Here is an 18,870-nt window from a genome sequence, read left to right on the forward strand (position 1 = left end):
ATACCTTATTGATAGCAACAGCTCATGGTCCTCCTGGAATCAGATACCTTATTGATAGCAACAGCTCATGGTCCTCCTGGAATCAAAGTTTTTTTTAAGACTCGATGGAGGAACGTAGTCAGAGAAATGCTGATGAATGTCTTGTTCGAGCTGTGTATGCAACTGGTTCACCTCTGATGCTCACAGGCAATGTGTTTTGGAAGAGATTTCTGAATGTTCTTCGACCAGCATACACCCCTCCAACCAGACATGCTTAATCTACTCATAGAGAGTTCAACAGAGTTCAAGTGAAGGTCAAGCAAATCAAAGAGAAAGCAGACTGTATTTCAATAATCTCTGATGGGTGATCAAATGTTTGTGGGCAAGGAATAATTATCTACATCATCTCCACCCCTCAACCAGTATTCTACAAGAGCATAGACACAAGGAGCAACAGACACACCGGTCTCTACATTGCAGATGAACTGAAGGCAGTCATCAATGACCTTGGACCACAGAAGGTATTTGCACTGGTGACAGACAATGCTGTGAACATGAAGGCTGCTTGGTCTAAAGTGGAGGAGTCCGACCCTCACATCACACCCATTGGCTTTGCTGCTCATGCATGGAATCTGCTCCTCAAGGACATCATGGCACTGAAAACAATGGATACACTCTACAAGAGAGCCAAAGAAATTGTTCGGAATGTGAAGGGTCATCAAGTTATAGGGACAATCTACCTCTTCAAAGTGAGAAGAATAAGAGCATCACATTGAAGCTACCCAGCAAAACCCGTTGGGGTGGGGTTGTCATCATGTTTGACAGTCTCCTGGAGGGGAAGGAGTCTCCAAGAAATGGCCATATCACAGTCTGCCGATATGGACAGCCCCATCAAGAGGATCATCCTGGATGATGTATTTTGGGAGAGAGTGGTAAGCAGCCTGAAACTCCTGAAACCTATAGCAGTAGCCATTGCACAGATTGAAGGAGACAATGCCATTCTGTCTGATGTTCAGACTGCAGATGTAAGAGAAGAAATCCGTACTGCCCTGCCCACTTCACTGTTGCTCCAAGCAGAGGAAACTGCAGTTCTGAAATGCATCATAAAGCGTGAAGACTTTTGCCTGAAGTCCATACATGCCACAGAGTACATGTTGGACCCCAAGTCTGCTGGCAAAAGCATCCTGTCTGGTGCAGAGATCAACAAGGCCTATGGTGTCACTACCGTGTCTCGCCACCTTGGCCTGGATGAGGTTAAGGTTGTTGGCAGTCTGGCGAAGTACACTTCCAAGCAAGGGCTTTGGGAGGGAGATGCAATATGGCAGTCGTGCAAACATATCTCATCAGCCACCTGGTGGAAAGGACTTTGTGGATCTGAGGCTCTTTCCCCTGTTACCTCCATCATCCTCCAAATCCCACCAACATCAGCCGCCTTTTTCAGCCTGACAACAAGCCATCCTCAACAAGACTGGAAAGTGGTGGTTTTTGATGGTTTTTGCGACTGCACTTAAGCAACGTTCTTGAAATGTTCCAGATTGATTGATCTTCATCTCTTAATATAATGATGAACTGTTTTTTCTCTTTGCTTATTTTGAGCTGTTCTTGCCATAATACGGACTTGGTCTATCTTCTGTATACCACCTCTACCTTGTCACTAAACAACTGACTGGCTCAAACGCATTAAGAAGGAAAGAAATTCCACAACTTCTCTTTTAACAAGGCCCACATGTTAATTGAAATGCATTCCAGGTGACTACCTCATGATGCTGGTTGAGAGAATGCCAAGAGTGTGCAAAGCTGTCATCAAGGCAAATTATGGCTACTTTTAAGAATCTCAAATATAAAATATATTTTTGTGTGTGCACGCGCCTGCCTGCCTGCCTGCCTTCGGAAAGTAGTCAGACCCCTTGACTTTTTCCAAATGTTGTTAAGTTAGCCTTATTTTAAAATGGATTAAATAAATAAATAAATCATCTGCAATCTACACACAATACCCAATAATGACAAAGCGAAAACAGGTTTTTCCATTTTTTTTTTTTTTGCAAATGTATTAAAAACAGAAATATTCAGCCCCTTTGCTATGAGAGCAAGGCCTTGGTCAGGAAAGTAACCAAGAACATGATGGTCACTCTGACAGAGCTCTAGAGTTCCTCTTTGGAGAAAGGACAATCTTCCAGAAGGACAACCATCTCTGCAGCACTCTTTATGGTAGACTGGCCAGACAGAAGCCACTCCTCAGTAAAAGGCACATGACAGCCCGCTTGGAGTTTGCCAAAAGGCACTTAAAGACTCTGACCATGAGAAACAAGATTCCTTGGTCTGATGAAACCAAGACTGAACTCTTTGGCCTGAATGCCAAGCGTCATGTCTAGAGGAAACCTGGCAACATCCCTATGGTGAAGCATGGTGGTGGCAGCATCATGCTGTGGGGATGTTTTTCAGCAGCAGGGACTGGGAGACTAGTCAGGTTTGAGGCAAAGATGAACAGAGCAAAGTACAGAGAGATCCTTGATGAAAACCTTCTCCAGAGTGCTCAGGACCTCAGACTGGGGCTAAGGTTCACCTTCCAACAGGACAATGACCCTAAGCACACAGCCAAGACAACGCAGGAGTGGATTTAGTGGCCCAGCCAGAGCCCGGACCTCCTCAAACATCTCTGGAGAGAGCTGAAAATAGCTGTGCAGCAACGCTCCCCATCCAACCTGACAGAGCTTGAGAGGATCTGTAGAGAAGAATGGGAGAAACTCCACAAAAACATGTGGCAAAATTGTAGTGTCATACCCAAGAAGAATTGAGGCTGTAATCGCTGCCAAAGGTGCTTCAACACAGTACTGAGTAAAGGGTCTGAATACTTATGTAAATGTGATACTATTTTTATTAAAGTTGCAAACATTTCTGCAAACTTGTTTTTGATTTGTCGTTATTGGGTGTTGTGTGTAGATTGATGAGGAAATTGTTTTATTTATTCCATTTTAGAATAAGGCTGTAATGTAACAGAATGTGGGGGAAAAGTCAAGGGGTCTGAATACTTTCCGAAGGCACTGTTGTATATACATAAAGAAAATATGAGCAATAGGAACCTCTCCACAAATCTTACATTTGGGATTTCTGGGAAGGTTTGAGTCACATGCATACCCATCCTGTACATCTCTTGTCTGGATTTTTGCCAGAAATATCATAAGATGCAAAAAAATGTAAAATGGGCTATATTTCTTCCTGTTCCCCAGGTGTGGCAGTGTGGAGGTTCTCTGGAGATCCACCCCTGCTCCCATGTGGGCCACGTCTTCCCAAAGAAAGCCCCCTACGCCAGGCCCAAGTTCCTCCAGAACACGGTCCGTGCTGCCGAGGTGTGGATGGACACATACAAACAGCACTTCTACAACAGAAACCCCCCTGCCAGAAAGGTAGAGTACTGTAGTACACTTTACAGTAAAATGTTAGCTTATTTTATCTCGCTCCCCATTGTCATATGATCAACGTGAGGTACAGTATTTTCAGTGAGTTGTCAGGGCTACAACAAAGTTACACCATTATGAGGTAGCTAGTGGTTAGAGCGTTGGGCCAGGAAACGAAAGGTTGCTGGATCGAATCAACAAGGTGAAAATATGTTGTTCTGCACCTGGGCAAGTGCGTTAACCCACTGTTCCCTGGGCGCCCAAGATGTGGATGGCGATTTCAGGCAGCCCCCCCACACCTCTGAGGGGTTGGGTTAAATGAGGAAGACACATTTCAGTTGAAGGCATTCAGTTGTACAACTGACTAGGTCTCCCCCTTTCCCTTAGTAGTGGAGGATGCAGTGATTGTAGATCGATCAGGCTGTAGAAATACCAATAATAAAGTAACTTATTGTAATGTGATAAAGTCACTTATTGTAATGTGATAAAGTCACTTATTGTAATGTGCATAATCCCAACAGGTGATAAGAAGTAGCTCATGCTTTAGTTAGGACCAATCTGGAGATTTAAAAAACCCTAATCATGCACTCTGACATTTGTTTTGGTAAACCGCTGAGGGATGGGTCTTGAGAACTATAACCAGTCTTACATTCTTAGAAAGAGCTTTGGACTGACCGTCCATGATATCAACATTATAGTTTGAACCATGTTTTGAAGCTATACAGTGTTTGTTTACATTGACTTTGTTAACAAACAGGGGAGTAAAACCAGCTGATAGTTTGGGTTCTGATGGGGTTTGACAGTTGAACTAAGCTCACGAGGCATTTTTAAGATCTGTTTTTCAAGAATCAATGTCTTTATACTGTATCAAGGATCATCAGCTAGATTCAGCCGCTGGATGGGGTTTTTCTTGAGGTCGCGGACTGGAACATAATAAAATATATAAAAAGATTTGTAGCTGGAAAATTGACCGCAAGAAGCCCAAACAGAGGTTTAAAATGATTATGTTTTAGTCAAACATTTCTTGTATTTATGTATGATCATGTGTCTCTCTGTGTGGGAATATTCGGGAACAGTTTTCTTAATATAAATCACTTGGTGCTGATTTCCTGGTGTTTTTAGTCTTTTATGGCCAAATTTGTCCCTCAGGTATCCAGTTGGAGAACCCTACTGTATCATCCACACTCAATGTGGATGTAGCAACTCCTGATTGGCCCTTTAGAGCTGTGATAGTTCTACCAAGGATGGAACACCCTAGACGTGATTAATATTGTATCGTAATGGAGTAACTTGGATGGAGATGTTCTTCACCTGTCTAGGTGTCAGCAGTGGTTGATGAGGTTGTGTGTGTCCCTCTCAGCTTTCTTTGTGTTGCCTGATATCAAAGTATCGTGTTCATCTTGGTTTCACCTCATAAATTACATTATTAATGCCAGGCATCTTTGATCAAACAATAAATGACCCAACCAAAGGTAGCTGGAGACTGGGTGCCAGACTAGTGACAACCACTAGTTCTTTTTTGGGTCTTTTTTTTTGTCTAAACAAACCAGGTGTGTTTTCACAAAGAACCAAGCAGAAGCTAATGGGATGAAATGGAAAACAAAAAACCTACTTGAATTTTATTCAGTAAGAAACGGTTGTTTTCATTTTGCCGTTGCTAAATGTTTTGCTACGGTGTGCCCTAATGAATACACCTCTGGTTCATCAGTTGCCACAAACATGTTTGAATTCCCATCCTTTTCGTTTGTTCAAGGTGGGGAGAACCACTGCTATCAGTGCGACACAGGTGTCACGCTCACACCTGGCATCCAGGAAATCCTTCTCAATGACTTTCATTAAGGACACAACAGCAATGCACCACACAGGAGTCAAACAGATTCAGGTTATCAGACCAGGATGTAGCTACTTCATGTTGTCACCCAGTACCATCATGGTTAGTGTGTCATATCAGAGCACTCCTAGGATTGACATATTTGACCAGAGCTGCATTGAGGATTGCAGTGAAATCCAGCTTATTTACATGACATTTTTGTCATTCAGCAGACTCTCTTATACAGAGCAGTTTACGGGAGCAATTAGTGTTAAGTTCCTTGTACAAGGGCACATTGGCAGACTTTTCATAGTCTGCTCTTTGGTTACTAGCCCAACGCTCTAAACCGCTAGGCTACCTGCTGCGTCTTTTAGAGTTGTGTGTGTGTGGGCCTAATTTGTGAAATTCTGGAAATTGTTGCAAGCTAAAGTGTTATGTTGTTTACTCAATGTGTCAATGTTTTTAAGTGTATCCATCCCTACTCAAATAAACCTGTTAGATGAAGTGTTATTTTTCCACAGGAGACATATGGGGACATCTCAGAGAGGGTTGTCCTCAGAGAGAGACTGAAGTGTTATTTTTCCACAGGAGACATATGGGGACATCTCAGAGAGGGTTGTCCTCAGAGAGAGACTGAAGTGTAACAGCTTTGGCTGGTACCTGAAGAACATCTACCCTGACCTGCATGTACCAGAGGACCGGGAGGGCTGGCATGGGGCGGTGAGTCTCTCTCTCTCTCTCCCCATCAATACGATTCGATATCTAAAGCACTCCAAAAAATGTAAACAACATAAAACATCGGTCCGTAAAAAGTCGAAGCCAAAATGAACTCCTATGTCCTACCTCGTTGGCCTCCATGTAGATGTGAAATGAGCATGGTAATATAATTAAAATAGACTAGCATCTCCTACCCATTTTCCTCTGCCCTATTGCCTGCATACTTTTAGTTCTTCCGTATGTAAAAATGTATGCATTTCTTGCCCTCAGAACAGACTCAATTCGTTGGGGCATGGACTCGACAAGGTGTCGAAAGCGTTCCACAGGGACGCTGGCCCATATTGACTCAAACACTTCACGCAGTTGTGTCCAGTTGGCTGGAAGTCGTTTGGGTGGTGGACCATTCTTGAAACACACTGGAAACTGTTGAGCGTAAAAACCCCAGCAGCATTGCAGTTCTTGACACAAACCAGTGTTTTATTATTATTTATTTTTTTACCTTTATTTAACTAGGCAAGTCCGTTAAGAACTAATTCTTATTTACAATGACGGCCTGGGAACAGTGGGTTAACTGCCTGTTCAGGGGCAGAACGACAGATTTGTACCTTCTCGGCTCGAGGGTTTGAACTTGCAACCTTCCGGTTACTATTCCAACGCTCTAACCACTAGGCTACCCTACCGCCCCAGTGTGCCTGCTACCTACTACCATACCACGTTCAAAGGCACTAAAATCTTTTGTCTTGCCCATTCACCCTCTGAATGGCACACAAAATCCATGTCTTGCCCATTCACCCTCTGAATGGCACACATAATCCATGTCTCAATTGGCACAAGGCTTAAAAATCTTAACCTGTCTCTTCCCCTTAAATCCACTTTTCTTCAGTGTAGATGAAGGGGAGGAGACTGGTTAAAGGGTTTTTAGGCCTTGAGACAATTGAGAAAAGGGTTGTGTGTGTGTCAGTCTCAGTGTATGAAGCCTTCTTTACATCAGCAGTTGTCTCTATGTACTATACAGAAACCCAGACCAAACTGCCAAAGATCCAGCAATGCAGAGGCAGAATCACCATTTTTTGTCTCCTTTAATCTGACCCTCTTTGCAGCGATGGCAGATCTCATGATGCTAATCCGGATCATTCTCATCACAGGTGCGTAGCTCTGGGATCCATTCAGAGTGCCTGGACTACAACGCTCCGGAACACAGTCCCACGGGGGCGCACATCTCCCTCTTCGGTTGCCATGGGCAGGGCGGCAACCAGGTGATTTAAAAATGTCATGTCTTGTCAGTTTATTTTCTCTCTCTCTCTCAACCCCCCTGATCCCACGTCCGTCTCCCTGATGGACGGACGGAGTGGTTACTCTGAATGTCACTCATATCCGGTGGCCATCCACCTCATCTCAGCTATCTAGAATTTAGTGTCAAGTGAGATGCTGAGACATCTACAACTTTGGCTTAGTATTTATAGACAAAGTATCCTAAAGCATATTTTAGGCCTAAATCTACATACATTTTTTTATTTTTTAAATACATTTATAGCTATGTTTCTAGTTAGTTTACAGGTACTTGCTGACTGTATGGATGTATATTTGATGTCCAGTCAGACAACAGGGAGTAGTGGAAGACATGCAGGCAGAGTTCATCTCCACCGGCTATATCTCCATCTCTGATTACTCATTGATGCATCGCATCAGGTGTCCAACGCTACTAAAAGCACCATGTGTGTGACTGAAAATCAATGTTTCCACAGCCTGCACTGAAACGGAGACCTCTACCTTCTCTTTAGAGAGTTCACTCCTAGTTCCATTTAAAAGATACATGAGGGGGGTGCGAGCAGAGAGAGAGAGAGAGGTGTGCAGAAAGAGAGAGAGAGGTGTGCAGAAAGAGAGAGAGAGGTGTGCAGAAAGAGAGAGAGGGGTGTGCAGAAAGAGAGAGAGAGGTGTGCAGAAAGAGAGAGAGAGGTGTGCAGAAAGAGAGAGAGAGGTGTGCAGAAAGAGAGAGAGAGGTGTGCAGAAAGAGAGAGAGGTGTGCAGAAAGAGAGAGAGAGGTGTGCAGAAAGAGAGAGAGGTGTGCAGAAAGAGAGAGAGGTGTGCAGAAAGAGAGAGAGAGGTGTGCAGAAAGAGAGAGAGAGGTGTGCCGAAAGAGAGAGAGAGGTGTGCAGAAAGAGAGAGAGAGGTGTGCAGAAAGAGAGAGAGGTGTGCAGAAAGAGAGAGAGGTGTGCAGAGAGAGAGAGGTGTGCGCAGAGAGAGAGAGGTGCGCAGAGAGAGATGTGCGCAGAAAGAGAGTGTGCAGAGAGAGAGAGGTGTGCAGAGAGAGAGAGAGAGAGAGAGGTGCGCAGAGAGAGAGAGAGAGGTGCGTAGAGAGAGAGAGAGCGAGAGGTGCGCAGAGAGAGAGAGAGAGGTGCGCAGAGAGAGAGAGAGAGGTGCGCAGAAAGAGAGAGAGAGAGAGGTGCGCAGAAAGAGAGCGAGAGAGAGAGAGAGAGAGGTGCGCAGAGAGAGAGGTGCGCAGAGAGAGAGAGAGAGGTGCGCAGAGAGAGAGAGAGAGGTGCGCAGAGAGAGAGAGAGAGAGATGCGCAGAGAGAGAGAGAGAGGTGCGCAGAGAGAGAGAGAGAGGTGCGTAGAGAGAGAGAGAGAGAGGTGCGCAGAGAGAGAGAGAGAGAGGTGCGCAGAGAGAGAGAGAGAGAGAGAGGTGCGCAGAGAGAGAGAGAGAGAGGTGCGCAGAGAGAGAGAGAGAGAGGTGCGCAGAGAGAGAGAGAGAGGTGCGCAGAGAGAGAGAGAGAGAGAGAGGTGCGCAGAGAGAGAGAGAGGTGCGCAGAGAGAGAGAGAGAGAGAGAGGTGTGTGTGTGTGTGTGTGTGTGTGCGCGTGTGTGTGTATGTATGTATGTATGTGTATGTGCATGTATGTGTGTATATATATATATATATGTATGTGTATGTGTATATATATGTATATATATATGTATGTATGTATGTGTGTGTGTGTGTATGTATGTGTGTGTGTGTGTGTGTATGTATGTATGTATGTATGTATGTGTGTATATGTATGTGTATGTATATATGTGTATGTATGTGTATGTGTATGTATATATATATGTATATATATATATGTATGTGTATGTATATATGTATGTATATGTGTATGTATGTATGTATGTATATGTGTATGTATGTGTGTATATATATATATATATATATACATATTTTATTTTTTTTGTTTTTTTCGATGTACTTTACTCAAACCAGTGAATATCACTTATTATAAATGAGATCATTAACTATCAGCTCTTGGAATATCCAGGGCCTATACTCTTCACATTTTGGTTATAAAACAACTAATCCAGAATTGATTAAAAACATCAAGGGACAGGACATCATAATCCTACTGGAAACATGGTGTCGTGGAGACATAGATACTCAGTGTCCCTCAGGCTATAGAGAAAGTTTACTACCATCAATCAAACATAAAAATGTTAAACGGGGCCGAGACTCAGGTGGAATCATCATTTGGCATAAGCAGGACTTAGCACTGAATGAAATGAAAAAAGGTACCACTCACATTTGGCTAAAACTTAACAAAGGTACAATCTATTGTGACAATGATGTATACATATGTGCAGCTTATGCTCCTCCTTCAGATTCATCATATTATGATGATCAGTTTTTTGACAATCTCCAGACAGAAATCATTACATTTCAGGCGCAGGGTAAAGTGCTTCTTTGTGGAGATTTCAATGCAAGAACAGGTTCTGAGCCTGACTACACTGATGCGGGAGGTAACCACCACATATTTGGACACCCCTCCTTGTACAGTAGCCCTATTATAAATAATAGAAACAGTCCTGACCAAATACTGAACAAAAATGGAAAAGAGTTAGTACATCTCTGTCGAGCCTTAGGCCTGTACATGCTTAATGGTAGAATCAGAGGGGACTCTTTAGGTCAGTTTACTTACTGCTCAGCTCTTGGGACAAGTGTAGTCGATTATGCCATCACTGACATTGACCCCTCCTCCATTAGTGCATTCACTGTCAGACCACAGACACCATTGTCAGATCACAGTCAGATCAACGTGTTTCTGAAGAAATTAACCGGCAATATTCATTCAAAAAAACAGCCCAATAAACTTTACAACATAAACCAATCGTTCAGATGGGCTCCAAACAGTGCAGAGGCATTCATTGAAACATTGAACTCAAATGAAATGATGAACTCTATACAGTTTTTCAATAACTCACTGTACCAAAACAATAAAGATGGTGTCAATTCAGCTACCCAAAACATCAACTGCATATTCCAAAAAGCAGCATCGAAAGCAAATTTGAGAAAACCAAAGCAATGCAACATCAGAAGCAAAAATCAAAATGTTACTGACAAATGGTTTGATAATGAATGTAAAACAATTAGAAAACACCTAAGACAAATGTCAAACAAAAAACATAAGCAGCAAAACAACCCAGAGCTACGATATGAATACTTTGAAACTCTGAAACAGTATAAACAAACACTGAAATGCAAGAAATTGAATTATACCAACAAGACACTTGATGAAATTGAAAACGCAATTGACCAAAATCAGTTCTGGGACATGTGGAACAATTTAAGCACATCAAAGCCACAAGAATTAGCCATACAAGATGTAGGAATTTGGAAAACTTACTTTGATAATCTATACAAAAACATCCCACAAAAAGACTTAAACCAGAACCAATTAGAAATTAAAGAAAAATTGAACATCCTGGAATCAGTCATTAAAAACAACCAAAATCCATTAGATTACCCAATAACCCAACAAGAACTAAATGAAAAGCTAAAATCTATTAAATCAAAAAAGGCTTGTGGTGTAGACAACATCAGAAATGAAATGCTGAAAAACAGCACACCTGAGTTGCAAAATGCTGTGCTTAAATTGTTCAACATGGTTTTAACTTCTGGCTGCTTCCCTGATGTCTGGAACCAGGGGCTCATCTCCCCTATCCACAAAAGTGGAGACAAATCAGACCCCAATAATTACAGGGGAATTTGCGTCAACAGTAACTTGGGAAAGATTTTCTGTAGCATTTTGAATTCAAGAATTCAAACCTTTCTTCAAGAAAAAAATGTAATAAGTAAATGTCAAATTGGCTTTCTCCCTAACCATCGCACTACTGACCATATATACACCTTACACACACTAATTAATAAACACGTCCACCAAAAAAAAGAGGGCAAAATCTTTGCTTGCTTTATTGACTTTAAAAAAGCATTTGATTCGATTTGGCACGAAGGGCTATTCTACAAAATTCTACAAAGTGGGCTTGGTGGTAAGGTGTATGACTTAATAAAATGTATGTACACAGAAAATAAGTGTGCAATAAAAATCAAAAACCAAAGAACAGAATTTTTTTCACAATGTCGAGGTGTGAGACAAGGCTGCAATTTGAGTCCAAATCTTTTCAACATTTATATCAATGAATTAGCAGACATGTTGGACCAATCTCCAGCCCCAGGACTCACACTATTTGACACAGAGGTGAAATACCTGCTATATGCTGATGACTTGGTACTTCTATCACCAACCAAAGAAGGTCTTCAACAAAACATTAATATTCTGGAGCAATATTGCCATAATTGGGCCCTGGCAGTAAATTTCCAAAAAACTAAAATCATGATTTTCCAAAAAAAACCCAGATGTCAGAAACAAAAATGTAAATTCACCCTGAACAACACCTTAATTGAACACACAAAAAATTACACATACCTTGGTCTGACCATATCTGCATCGGGAAACTTTAATATGGCAGTGAAGGCACTCAAAGAAAAAGCCCGCAGAGCAATGTATGCAATAAAAATGAAATTATTCAAAATCAACATCCCAATTAGAATTTGGACTAAAATATTTGACAGTGTAATCCTACCAATAGCACTTTATGGAAGTGAGGTTTGGGGGCCACTCAATAAACTGGATTTTAAAATGTGGGACAAACATCCAATTGAAACCCTACATGCAGAATTCTGTCGGAAAATTCTACAAGTCCAGAGAAATACACCAACTAATGCATGTAGGGCAGAATTGGGCCGTTTTCCAGTAATAATGAAAATACAGAAAAGATCATTAAAATTTTGGCTACATCTAAATTCAAGTCCAAATTCGAGTCTGCAATTTAAAGCACTTCAAGCCCAAGAGCTGAGCCCAGAAACGAGCCCTCTCAGTCAGCTGGTGTTGGACCTCACCAATCAAGCTGACACCAGCACTGCTTCAAAAGAAAGAATTCCAATAAACAAAATCATGAACCAATCAAAGGAATCATACTTACAATACTGGAAAAACGAAACAAAATCCCAAAGCCGACTAAATTGCTATCTGACCCTAAACAGAGAATATGAATTGGCTGATTATCTCTACTCTGTCAGAGATACGAAGCAGAGACAGATCCTTACCAAGTACAGGCTGAGTGACCACCGATTGGCAATAGAAACCGGCAGACATAAAAAGACATGGCTACCCAAAGAGGAGCGTGTATGTGGTCACTGCATGACAGGGGAGGTAGAGACAGAGATGCACTTTCTCCTTTACTGTGATAAATATTCCTCACAAAGAGATTCATTATTCACAGAAATGACTACATATATTCCACATTTTTACAAATTGAACCCAGAGGAAAAACTAAGAATACTCATGGGCGAAGGAGCAATGGCTCCTCTTGCAGCCAAATATGTATTTTCCTGCCATAGCCTGAGGGACACTGAATAATAACATCTGCATAGTAAACAGTAACTTACTTATTATTAATATTATTGTTATTACTATAATTATTAATGTTTACTGTAGACTGTTACCATTTTATTGTTATTATTTTTGTATTTAATTTTGTATTATTATTTACTACCATTTTATATTATTATTTGCTATCATTTATAATTTTGTTACAATGTATATTGTATACATTGTTGCTTTGGCAATATTGACACAATGTTTTTCATGCCAATAAAGCAGCTTGAATTTGAATTTGAGAGGCACGCAGACAGAGAGAGGTGCGCAGAGAGAGAGAGGTGCGCAGAGAGAGAGAGGTGCGCAGAGAGAGAAAGAGGTGCGCAGAGAGAGAGAGAGGTGCGCAGAGAGAGAGAGGTGCACAGAGAGAGAGAGAGGCGCGCAGGGAGAGAGGCGCGCAGGGAGAGAGGCGCGCAGAGAGAGAGAGAGAGAGAGGGGGGGGAGGCGCGCAGGGAGAGGCGCGCAGAGAGAGAGAGAGAGAGAGAGAGGGGGGGAGAGAGAGGCGCGCAGAGAGAGAGGGGGAGAGAGAGGCAGGGAGAGGGAGAGAGAGAGGCGCGCAGAGAGAGAGAGAGAGAGAGGCGAGCAGAGAGAGAGAGAGGAGAGGAAGATAGAGTTGTGCGGGGGGAGGTAGAGAGAGGGAGGAAGAAAGAGGTGGGGAGGGAAAGGGAGGTAGAGAGGCTCGCGGGGGGAGGGAGAGAGGCGGGCAGGGAAAGTGGTAGAGGGAGAGAGGTGCTGGGGTGAAGAGAGAGAGGCGTGGCGGGGAGAGAGACTCGGGGGTGAAGAGAGAGAGGCGTGGAGGGGAGAAAAAGAGAGAGAGTGGCGTGCGCCTCTCTCTTTCTCTCCCCCCTGCTTGCTCAACAGACATTACTTTAGACCTAGATCCAACCATTTCTCTCTTAAAAGTAAGCGATTATTTTGGTGAAATCTCTTAACTGTTGAATGCTAATGTTTGGAGCTGCTGATTTGATAAGTAGAAGCACCGAGAGTAAACATTCATCCATTCCCCAGGTACGATGGTTACTATAATTCAGATCAGCAGAGTTTAACCATGCATCTCTCTTTCCCCTAGTACTTTGAGTACACGACTCATAAGGAGATCCGCTATAACTCTGTGACGGAGCTGTGTGCCGAGGTCCCAGAGGGACAGAGTTACATTGGGATGAAACACTGCCCCCACGACAGAACCCCTACACCCCCCACCATCATCTGGGAGTTCAGAGAGGTGAGTGATGCAGACGCAAGCAAAAACACGCATGTAAGCAGAAAAATGCTCTTACACACATACTCACTCACAGAAAAACACTACAGATGTTCATACTATGCACTACTGGGCTGATTGAGTTGGTAAACACACGACAAGTTGTCTTGTCAGTCAGAAACAGACTTTATTCAACATAGCTGTAGTCTTACCTGTCTCTGTGTGACCACAGGACGGGACCATATACCACCCTCACTCAGACATGTGTGTCACCTCCTGCCGCACAGCCGAGGGGCGAGCGGACGTCCAGATGAGGACGTGCACCCCCGGGGACAAGCACCAGCGCTGGAAGTTTGAGAACGGGGGGAACTAGCTTCACCCTAACCCTAATTGACCTTTGACCTAAGTGCAATTACAGTTCCATGGTGGACGATTGAGAGGCAGGATTTTTAAAGAGGGGTCCCAGCAAAGCCTCTCAGCAAACTACCTACTTGTTCCCTGTGGGAAGACTTCCTCATTTAAAGTGCCTTTGCAAACCAAGTGGGGTCCACAACAGAGGTGACAGTATTTATGCACGTCTGTCAGAATGCCCTAGTTTTGTTGATCTTTCCTTCCTGTCACTATGGGAGCTTAAAAACAATAAGAAAGCTTGAAGGAACATTCCAGGATTGTCTAGTGGTGTCAGATCTAAAAGACTGGTTTCAAAGAGGATCAATGGCAGGCATCATGGGAGTTTTGTTTTTGAATTCAGTGGGATCGGCATAGATTTGAACAGGACTGTTGCACTACAGAATGATTTTATAGAATATTTGTCTTTTTTTTTACATGTAGACCACAACAAATAACTGAATTGTGTTGTCCTTAAAATAAGATAAAAAAGTTTAGTACATTAAAACGATTCATTTAGAGGTCTGAATGATTACTCTTTTCTATGTGTGGTTAATCTGGGGTTTTGTAATTCAAAGATAACCCTTTGAGATAGCTGAATAAGTCCCAAAGCTTTCTATTATATGAGACTTAACTATACAAGCCCCATCTTGTTGTTTATGTGAAAGGGAGTTAAGAGGACCCTGTCATGCTAGGATACTGTATGTGTTCTACTCACCAGTGTCCGTCTCTCTGTTTGGAGACTGTTCAAAGTAGGTTGAAATTGGGCTATTCGAACAAGACTTGAAACACTTACAGTGAGGGGGAAAAGTATTTGATCCCCTGCTGATTTTGTACGTTTGCCCACTGACAAATAAATGATCAGTCTATACATTTAATGGTAGGTTTATTTGAACAGTGAGAGACAGAATAACAACAAAAAAATCCAGAAAAACGCATGACAAAAATGTTATAAATTGATTTGCATTTTAATGAGGGAAATAAGTATTTGACCCCCTCTCAATCAGAAAGATTTCTGGCACCCAGGTGTCTTTTATACAGGTAACGAGCTGAGATTAGGAGCACACTCTTAAAGGGAGTGCTCCTAATCTCAGTTTGTTTCCTGTATAAAAGACACCTGTCCTCAGAAGCAATCAATCAGATTCCAAACTCTCCACCATGGCCAAGACCAAAGAGCTCTCCAAGGATGTCAGGGACAAGATTGTAGACCTACACAAGGCTGGAATGGGCTACAAGACCATCGCCAAGCAGCTTGGTGAGAAGGTGACAACAGTTGGTGCGATTATTCACAAATGGAAGAAACACAAAAGAACTGTCAATCTCCCTCAGCCTGGGGCTCCATGCAAGATCTCACCTCGTGGAGTTGCAATGATCATGAGAACGGTGAGGAATCAGCCCAGAACTACACGGGAGGATCTTGTCAATAATCTCAAGGCAGCTGGGACCATAATCACCAAGAAAACAATTGGTAACACACTACGCCGTGAAGGACTGAAATCCTGCAGCGCCCGCAAGGTCACCCTGCTCAAGAAAGCACATATACATGCCCGTCTGAAGTTTGCCAATGAACATCTGAATGATTCAGAGGACAACTGGGTGAAAGTGTTGTGGTCAGATAAGACCAAAATGGAACTCTTTGGCATCAACTTAACTCGCCGTGTTTGGAGGAGGAGGAATGCTGCCTATGACCCCAAGAACACCATCCCCACCGTCAAACATGGAGGTGGAAACATTATGCTTTGGGGGTGTTTTTCTGCTAAGGGGACAGGACAACTTCATTGCATCAGAGGGACGATGGACGGGGCCACGTACCGTCAAATCTTGGGTGAGAACCTCCTTCCCTCAGCCAGGGCATTGAAAATGGGTCGTGGATGGGTATTCCAGCATGACAATGACCCAAAACACACGGCCAAGGCAACAAAGGAGTGGCTCAAGAAGAAGCACATTAAGATCCTGGAGTGGCCTAGCCAGTCTCCAGACCTTAATCCCATAGAAAATCTGTGGAGGGAGGTGAAGGTTCGAGTTGCCAAACGTCAGCATCGAAACCTTAATGACTTGGAGAAGATCTGCAAAGAGGAACTGGAACAAAATCCCTCCTGAGATGTGTGCAAACCTGGTGGCCAACTACAAGAAACATCTGACCTCTGTGATTGCCAACAAGGGTTTTGCCACCAAGTACTAAGTCATGTTTTGCAGAGGGGTCAAATACTTATTTCCCTCATTAAAATGCAAATCAATTTATAACATTTTTGACATGCATTTTTCTGGATTTTGTTGTTGTTATTCTGTCTCTCACTGTTCAAATAAACCGACCATTAAATGTATAGACTGAGCATTTCTTTGTCAGTGGGCATACGTACAAAATCAGCAGGGGATCAAAGATTTTGTTTCCCTCGCTGTAAGCTTGTGCTAAGTGCAATTTTCGATTGCCTGAGGGTGGTGGGATGTCTGACATTGTTGTCTGGGAGTCTTCACTGTGCTGTGGATTCAAAAACAGGCTGATTTACTTGGTCTACGATGTTGCCTCCAAAACGTGAGGCACAGTTACATTTTGGGGGCAGAATTCTTTTACACATTTTAATCTACAAAAAAAGACAAATCCAATGTGCCTAACATACAATTATAAAGATGTTCATTTGACTTTCATAGTGGCAATATTCTCATATGAGTCTTGGTCTACAGTAATGTTGTCTGCTCTCTTCCAAGGCCTCCGTGTTGCAACTAACACAAGCATGTCACAGCATTGCTTACTTGTAGCATTTATACTGTATCGTGCATCAATTGTTGATCTCTCAAGGGCTTGATTGTCTTAAACCTGCCACACAACAGATTCATTTGTCTTTGACAGACTTACATCAACACCCGTACTCTGCTCTTACTCTCTCTCCTAACCTGAACCTTTCCTATAATATCTGGTTCCCTTGATTGGGATTCGAGAACCACATTATGGCCTTAATGATTCCGTGTTTGTTGCTATTGAAGTGCTTATTATTGAAGTCAGTTGTACTGCCGCAGACTGTTCTTCCTAATTGTCTTTTTGTGGTCCTTTGCACTAGGGCATTTTTTTTTCTTCATATCAAATAATTGTAATGATTGTTTGATCATTCAAAGTGACTCCAGCTTAATATGATATTTCTTGGTATAAAGGGACCTGAATGGCATGTGGTGTATTTAAACTACTGAACTGATTTAATGAGCACAAGAGGTGGTGGGGATTATTATTTGTACCAGTGAAGAATAAAAGGGTCAAAATAAAATTGGTGTTAACATTTTTTTAATTTAACCTTTATTTAACTAGGCATGCCAGTTAATTAAGAACAAATTGTTGTTTACATTGGTGGCCTACCCTGGCCAGACCCTCCCCTAACCCAGAGCCCAACAGAGCTCCCGAGAGTTTTGGAGGATTGCTAGATCAATGCCTTTTAACTCACTGAACAATGACCATTAAAACAAGAATCCAAAAGAGTTGGTTTTATTTCTCTTAGTACTGACACAAGACTCCAGTGAACTTTGACAAGCAAGAAAGGCTTTTCTTCACGATGTTTTCTTCCAAATGTACTGATTTAGCACCATCTAGTGGCGATGGAAGGAACCACTCAATGTCAAATGGGGAAGTGATGCCCTTTGAGGTTCAGTAAATATTGGTGCTCTTTTAATCCTTAAGAGTCTATTATAATCTAAGTAACCTAATCCCCATCAAAATCTGTCAGTTTAAACTAGAGATATGTGGTTGTTTTGCATAGACTGTGTCTCAATCCGCCTATGTCGGCCTTCCGCATCAGCGGTGAAAGGTGGCAAAGCTACATCGGTGTTTGTCAGACCACCAGACATCCCGAAAATCTGTCCCTTCACGAAAACGTCTGTAGCTTCCGAGCGGTTTGGTTATTATGACCACTATGGAAAGGGGAGAATCTTCCGAACACGATGGTGTTCTCTATTTTGCTCTGACCTCTACCAGTGTCATGGGACGCCTCTCAAGGTAACCCATACAAACGGATGGAAGCATGGAGGCCGTTTTGTGCCAACAAAAATAAGGGTTTAAATCCCCCAAATATATATTTTCTGAGCTTTCTTATCTCCTAGATATAGGACAGACACTTCAAAACCTTATTCCTTATGATGAATATTTGAACAGTCTTTTTTTCCCATTTATGAATGTGTTATACAATTAGTTTCTATAGTAGTGAAGACCAAATTCAATATTTGAACAACAAAAAAGTATATGTCATTTTTTTTAATACCTAAAGGGGTCCTAAAATACTAAATCAAATAGAGAAATGATCCATGGTATGACCATCTTAAAACAATTCCATATGTTAACTTAGTACCCCCCTAACTGCTTTTTAAACCTTACCATGAGCAATAAAACAATCAGGATGTCCAACATTCTGTAGGACATTACATGACCAGAGCCTCCGGTGTTTACTACTTATCCAAACAAATTACTCCATGGCTTTGTGTGAAATGGTAGAATAATCTTCAGGCTCAGTGAAGTGTAAGCCTAAATAGATTTTTCTGGCCAGAAATGATGTAAATGACACTTGTGAAATGCTGTGCATGCATGTGCATTACTCTGGACAGCACCTTGAGATATTGCGTCATAACCACCGTGGAAATGAAGCCAATTAACTGGAGGTTGATA

The 18,870-nt window shown here is 42.4% G+C and overlaps 1 protein-coding gene across 3 annotated transcripts in view; it reads left to right on the plus strand.

The window, feature by feature from the left end:
• LOC110496653 (polypeptide N-acetylgalactosaminyltransferase 4) overlaps positions 1 to 17,485 on the plus strand; it is a 39,916-nt gene extending 22,431 nt beyond the window's left edge. For 2 of the 3 annotated variants that reach the window (XM_021572671.3, XM_021572672.3), the window contains exons 7-11: positions 3,207 to 3,383; positions 5,773 to 5,904; positions 7,047 to 7,157; positions 13,713 to 13,865; positions 14,074 to 17,485. In XM_021572671.3, the coding sequence (XP_021428346.2) occupies positions 3,207 to 3,383; positions 5,773 to 5,904; positions 7,047 to 7,157; positions 13,713 to 13,865; positions 14,074 to 14,214 (714 nt within the window). In that variant the 3' untranslated portion in view covers positions 14,215 to 17,485. Of the gene's footprint in view, positions 1 to 3,206; positions 3,384 to 5,705; positions 5,905 to 7,046; positions 7,158 to 13,712; positions 13,866 to 14,073 lie in introns of all 3 variants that reach the window. The other variant, XR_016488607.1, reaches the window with a different exon arrangement.
• Positions 17,486 to 18,870: the final 1,385 nt, after the last annotated feature.

Source organism: Oncorhynchus mykiss, chromosome 18, assembly GCF_057628025.1.
Source record: "Oncorhynchus mykiss isolate SJ-2025 chromosome 18, ASM5762802v1, whole genome shotgun sequence".
Lineage (NCBI taxonomy): Eukaryota > Metazoa > Chordata > Actinopteri > Salmoniformes > Salmonidae > Oncorhynchus > Oncorhynchus mykiss.